The sequence below is a fragment of the Penaeus monodon genome, chromosome 3 (assembly GCF_015228065.2).
Source record: "Penaeus monodon isolate SGIC_2016 chromosome 3, NSTDA_Pmon_1, whole genome shotgun sequence".
NCBI classification, from domain to species: Eukaryota; Metazoa; Arthropoda; class Malacostraca; order Decapoda; family Penaeidae; genus Penaeus; species Penaeus monodon.
The window spans coordinates 50550167-50557920 of record NC_051388.1 but is presented as its reverse complement, the minus strand read 5'-3'; the positions used below and the strand labels follow the sequence as shown (position 1 = coordinate 50557920).

The 7754-nt window shown below is 36.9% G+C and overlaps 1 protein-coding gene across 1 annotated transcript in view; it reads left to right on the top strand.

The window, feature by feature from the left end:
- Positions 1 to 6221, top strand: part of LOC119587555 — a 9402-nt gene extending 3181 nt beyond the window's left edge. Inside the window, exons 2-5 of the mRNA XM_037936277.1 lie at positions 3441 to 3477; positions 3874 to 4012; positions 4118 to 4237; positions 6036 to 6221. Coding sequence (XP_037792205.1) covers positions 3441 to 3477; positions 3874 to 4012; positions 4118 to 4237; positions 6036 to 6167 — 428 coding nt within the window. The 3' untranslated portion in view covers positions 6168 to 6221. The remainder of the gene's footprint in view (positions 1 to 3440; positions 3478 to 3873; positions 4013 to 4117; positions 4238 to 6035) is intronic.
- Positions 6222 to 7754: the final 1533 nt, after the last annotated feature.

The window sequence follows — 7754 nt, the reverse complement described above, 5'->3', positions numbered from 1 at the left end:
TAAGTGGTTAGGCCATCGCTAAATCCACTGACAACCTATTTTTGTTGGGCATCTTTATAACAGAAAATAAACATTTGGGGTGACTTTTCGTCTGTGTGTGTATCCAACATGATTAGACTGATAGCAAGGTTATGTAGTTACTTTAACATGGCAAAGTCAGGAAGGATTTACACAAAACCTACGATAACAATATTCAAACAGTGAGACTTGTCATTCCCTGGTTCATTAGTAGGATAAATGTAACAAGAATGCTCTGAATCCGTTATTTTTCGGGCTTAAATATAATGGCGAAATTTACCTTGTACACATATACAGTAAATATTTATACAGGTATATAATATTATATATCTATATATATATATAATATATATAGATATATATATATATAATATATAGATATATATATATATATATATATATTATATAGCGCGTTATATATTAGTTCTATTATATATATATGCATACACACACACACACACACACATCACACACAACACACACACACACACACCCCCCACACACAATACTCACACACAAGTACACACACACACACAACAGCACACGCCACGCACACACACACACACGCACACTCCACACACACACACAGCACACAAAATCGAGAGGAGCAGAGTAAGTAGAACTGCAGCTCACAGTAACACACACACACACACACACACAAACGCACACACACACAACCCCAACCCCAAACACACAAACACACACAACGCCACACACCCCACGCACACACACCCACACACGCACACATCAGCGGAGAGCACATGCGCACGCGAACGAACGCGCTGAACGCATCAGCATCATCTCGCTACTGAATACATCGAGCGGAAGCAGCACGGGTCGTAGAGGGGAGGATTGGTAGGAGAGGGGATGGGAGACATACACAGACAACAACACACACCACGCACACCACACAACACACACCACACCACAAACACACACATACACAGCCGCGACAAATCCACACCCATCACTACAAAACACAACAACACACACACACACACACACCACACACAACAACCCACGCAACACACACACACACACATACACCATCATCACACACCACACACACACCAGACGATCACGAAGCTCCACACCACACAAACGCACACTCGCACCATCACCACCATGTCACGCACTCACGCAAACACACACATAAATCGACAAAACGCGAGGTGGGAGGAGGGGAGTAGAGAGGGCACCGCTCGCTCCATCTACACACACACCACACACACACACACACACCACACACACACACACACACACACACACACCACATATTCACACAACACACACACACACACACACCACCATCACACCCGGCACGTACTCACTCAACACACACTACACAACACACGCGACACACACTCGCGCGCGCGGGCGAGCAAACATATTATATATATGATATATAATATTTATATATATATATATATATATATATATATATATATATATATATATATAAACACATATAATATAATATTACACATATATATACTGTATATTTTTTTAACGTAGGTTCGATGTTTTAGCCGCCGTGGTCACAGCATGATACTTAATTGTGGTTTTCATGTTGTGATGACATACATACAAATACATACGTACATACATACATATATTCATATAAATACATATATACATACACCCTTGCACACACACCGGTGATCTCTCTTATTCTATATTATATCGTATATATATATATATCATATGGTATATATTTAATATAGTATATTAATATTATATATCTAATATATATATGCATAGATCTCGGCTATATATATATATATATATATGATATAAAACAATTTATAATTATATATATATTAGGTACTATCTAGTATATATAATCGTCATCAATAACGGTATTGCTCATGTTAGAGCGCCGTGGTACCTCTCCACACCTCCTTCGCCACTAACTCGATTCTTACGCTTTTCTTTCCACTTGTGTATACATTCGACGCCGCACAGATATCTTTGATGTTGTCGCTACAGTCTTGTCTTCGATTTATGCCTCTTCCTCTTTTTCCTATCAGCCATCCACTGTCAGCACTCTTTCTCAATACTTTTACTTCTCATCACATGACCAATAAACTTTAATTTCCCCTTTCAAGATGTCCGCATGCCGGTCTTTACAATTTTAGTTTTTCTCCGCACTTCATCATTATCATTTCTTCCTGTCCACTATAATATTATATACTATATATATATATATATTATATATTTCATAATATATATATATATTATATATATTTATATATATATCTATATATATATGCATACATTATAATATTATGCATATATATATATATATCATATATATAGAATATAATATATATATTATATATATGGTACATATAATATTATATATTAATATATATTAAATATAGTATATATATTATATATATATATAATATATATATATAATCTATCTAATCTATGTGTGGTGGTGCGTGTGTGTGTGTGTTGTGTGTGTGTGTGTGTGTGTGTGTGTGTGTGTGTGTGTGTGTGTGTGGTGTGTGTGTGTGTGGTTGTCTGTGGTGCGCGCGCGTGTGTGTGTGTGTGTGTGCGGTGTGTGTGTTTATAGATATGTACAATTAATCCATCATCTACAATATATTATATTTCTCTTATATTAGATATATATATATATATATCATATATATATATATATAATGAAACAGACACACACACACCAACACACACACACACACCCACACCACACACACACACACACACCCCACACACCACACCACACACCTATATATATATCTATATATATTATAGTATATATTATATATTATCTATATATATCATACAATATTATTTATATCTGTGTATTTATAGGTAATTCATCTTCACAATACAGATTGAATCGGTTTCTACGGATTTTTAAAAGGCCAGGATCTACCGATAAGCCTGGATTGTAACTGCCGTTCGCCAGTTTCTGCAGTCATAGGTTTCGATTATGTATCCCCCCTATAATGATACTGTTGAGATATTTGCCATTATTATCACAGTAATCCAGATTGTGTTATATTCTTATATTATCTCCCTTCATGATGTTGAAAAACAGATGAGAATCGGCAATTCTGAGATTTACGCAAAACATACATTCTTTAAGCATAGTCTTTTGTTCCATTAGAAATCCGCCCTGATTTCTAACGTTTTTATTTATCACAAAAGAGAGAAGGTCGGGAAACCCTTTCGACCCCACCTGTCCAGTTTCACACTATCAAAAACGCACGTGGAACAACCAAAACATTGGAGTCTAAATCAAGCCTGGCAGGTTGCTTAACATGGGAAGTATCGCGACGCTTGTGCGGACACGAGGCATTGAGCGCTCGAGGCCAATCGGCTAAGCATGACGGCCAAAGTGTTGCCTGTCGTGCCTGCCACATATCGCCTCCCGCTGGGGCCGCCATGAGCGTTCGTTTGCGTCCTCTCCCTTGCTGCCCTCGCCTGGTACGATGACACCCAAATGCCCGCTCTCTCCCCTCCAGCTGGCCTTTGTATCCATGTTTTGTAGAGTGTTTATTAAGCTTTTGATTAGTATTCTTCATAACTGCCTTGATAACATTACCACACTTTTTACTATCATTGTCATTTAATCGATAATTATTTCTATTATTGTCTGTACTATTTTTTTCCTGTCATAAATATTTTTATGCCTAAAATACCAGCTAAATTGTTTTCGTATGCCATGGATCTCGAAATGTGTCAAGAAGACACCGCCTTTCAATGGATCTGCCAGTATCAGGAGAAAGCCACCAAATATGCCAATATACCAGCATCCATTCGCACTACATTGCAGACAAACTTCGATATCATTTACGTGTTCACTCTGTCTTTCTCTTCCAGGGCCCAGGACAGGCCAGAGTGCCTGTGCGGCGCCTTCATCAGCACGGTCAACGGCGAGTATGAGGTCCACCGCCTCCCTCCCATCGACACGAACGACTGCGATGACGAAAAGCTGTGCGCCGTCCTGTGCGCTGCGGAGGTCGGTTGGCTGTACATCTGTATATATGAATATGTCGATGTTTTAGATGTGATTAGATATTTAGTTAAGAGGTGTATGCTAATTAATTCACGGGATAATTTGCAGTGGGATAAGTTCACAGCAAATGGAGACCTGGATCACGTGATGGAAAACGGCGTGACGGTCGGCCAAGAGGCATGTCGGGCCATGGCGGCGCACGGACATCCTAACCTTGGCCCTCACGACGTAAGTTCTTCCCCACTCTGGCTCATCCTTGTTTAAGCCTTTTGCCTTCTCCTGGCCTGACTACTGTTTTTTTTTTAATTTACCGCTAGACTAGACTATTTATATATGTATATGTATATGTATGTGTGTGTGTGTGTGTGTGTGTGTGTGTGTGTGTGTGTGTTGTGTATGTATGTAGTGTGCGTATACACACACCACACACACACACACACACACAACACACACACACACACACACACACCCACCCACACCACACCACACACAATCACACACTACAACACACACACAGGGGGATGAGAGAAGAGAATGACCCACAGACAAACACACACCCACAGCACACACACACAACACCACAACACACACAGCACACACACATATATATATATATATATCTAATATACCATATATATATATATATATAATAATTATATATATGATATATATCTATACACACACACACACACACACAACACACACACACACACACCACACCACACACACGACAGCCCGGGCTTAGATCGACACACCCATATATGTATATGTGATATATGATATATATAATAGTATATACGGTAAGTGGATGTCTACATAATAAACTGTAGCACCCACGGCCGCAAGACACGCACCACACGCACACACACACACTCACACACCGCACACAAAGGGAGAAAGCACACACACACACACACCAAGAAAAGAGAAAGACGAGCCACACACACACCACACAACCAGCTGCAGCGCGCACACAAGCTAACACACATTCTGTACACCACACTCACACACACATACAGCAACACCATACTATATGCTGTATAAATCGACACACTTGTCTTCCAGTAACTTCAAAAAATGTCTATGTATAGTTATAGTTGTATTTTAATATATATATAAGTTATTATAATATATATAAATATATATATATATATATATATATATAGATTACACACACACACACACACACCCACACAACACACACACACAACACACCACACACCACACACACACACACACACACAACACACACACACACACACACAACACGCACACACACACACACGCACACACTGTATATATGTTGTTTATATATATATTAATCTATATATATAATATATATATATATCTATATAATATATATAATATATGTATAATATATATACATATATTATATATTTTGAATAATCTATATATATATAAGTGAGTAGGTAGGTATATATATATATATATATATATATATATATATATATATATATATATAATAGGTATGTATATATGATGGGTGTATATATACACATATAATACGGTCTATATTTATATATTATAGTTAGGTCTATGATAGTAATTTATATATATATATATATATATAGTAATATATATCAGGATAGCATTACAGTATATATATATATATATATATATATATATATATCTATATTATATAGTATATATATATAATCTACCCATATATAGCACGACACACACATGTATATGCAATGTGTACATACAGTGTGTGTGGTGTGGTGTGTGTGTGTGTTATTGTGTGTATGTGTATGTATGTAGTGTGCGTATATATACACACAAACACACATACACGAACACACACCACACACACACACCACACACACACACACAACACCACACAGTCACAAAAGCCACACACACACACACACACCACACACCACACATACCACACCACACCACGGACACACACACACAGCTATCTATCTATTTATCTCTCTATATATATTTTTTTCTTTTTTTTTTACCTTTCTTTTATCCATGCACCTTTCTTTCTCCGCTTAAGGTCTACGCCTACTACAACATCTGCCACGGGCCCTGGATCTTCGACGGCGAGACGAGTCAGCAGCCTCTCTGCTGCGTCGACGGCACCTACCCCGGCAACTGCGACTCCTTCACCCGACCTCCTCAGAAATAAAGCGACCTGGTCGATTTCTTTCGAAATATGTTAGTCATTAAAGCAGATTAACTGCGATGAGATTTCATTGACGCCATTTAAGGATAAGGTTGACATTTTTAAATGAAATGTGTGAACATGAGCAATATACAGTAAACACGCGTGCTGGAACACACACAGACACAAACACACACACACACACAATACATACATACATAATATATAATATTATATAATATATAGATATATATATATATAGTTATATAGATATATATTATATATTGTATATATTATATATATATTATTATATTATATATTATATATATACTATATATATAATATTACTCCATAATATATATATCTATATATATTATATATATCTCTATATTATATAATAGTAATTACATATATATCTATATCTATATATATATCTATCTCTATATCTCTTCTCTATATCTCTCTATCTATCTCTATATATCTCTGTCTATCTACCATCTATCTCCCTACCTCTCTCTATATATATTCCACACACACCATAATAGATCATATATCTCTATATATACTATCTCGTCTATCTATATATATATATACAATATATATATATATATAATATATATCATAATATATATAATATATATATATTCTACACCCATATATATATCATATATATACATATATACTATATATATATTACGATTCTCGATATAATATATATAATCCTATATATATATATACACATATAGTATAATATATCGTATATATATATATATATATATAGATATCTAATATATATAGTATATTAACATATATACGTATCTATATATACATATATATATACTATATATACATATACCGATACAATACCTATACATATATATATATCTACATATATATATATATATATAATATATATATAATATATATATATATCGTCTATATATACATATACATACTACATCATATATACTATAGATACATATATATATATATATCTATTATATATATAATAGTGGGGCCGCGTGCCGCTGGTGGTTAAGCGGCGGACTCAAGACTGTACCACGTACCGGCAATCTGAGTTCGAGGGGTTCGAGTTCACCGTGAACTCCGCCGCGTTGTTCCCTTATCATGGGCAATGAACTTCACCTCGAGTGCCTACCTAGCCACTGGGGGACCCCAGTCAGCCTCCAGTGCCCGGTAGATAGAGATTGTGCCTCGATAAAAGAAAAAAAAAAAATAAAAAAACATACCGGGCGGAAGGGAATGGCAAACCACCGCTCTAAATTGCAAGAAAAATCATGAAGCAAATGATCGTCAAGGCTGCGGTGGTCGAATGGTTAGAGCGTCGGACTCAAGCACTGTCCACGACAGCCAATCTGAGTTATCGAGGTTTCGCGTCCACCGACCGCCGCGTGTGTTTCCCTGTGGTGGCTAGGGTAGGGTATTTCACCCGATTGCCTGCCTAGCCACGGGTGCCAAGGCAGCTCCGTCGTGCTGTCCCAAGCCCGGATAAAAAGCAAGAGAGAATGGTTACCTAAAACAGGGGAACACCGGGGGCAGCTCTCTCGGCTGGAAAGGAACTGGGGACCCTACCACTTCTCACTAATCCAG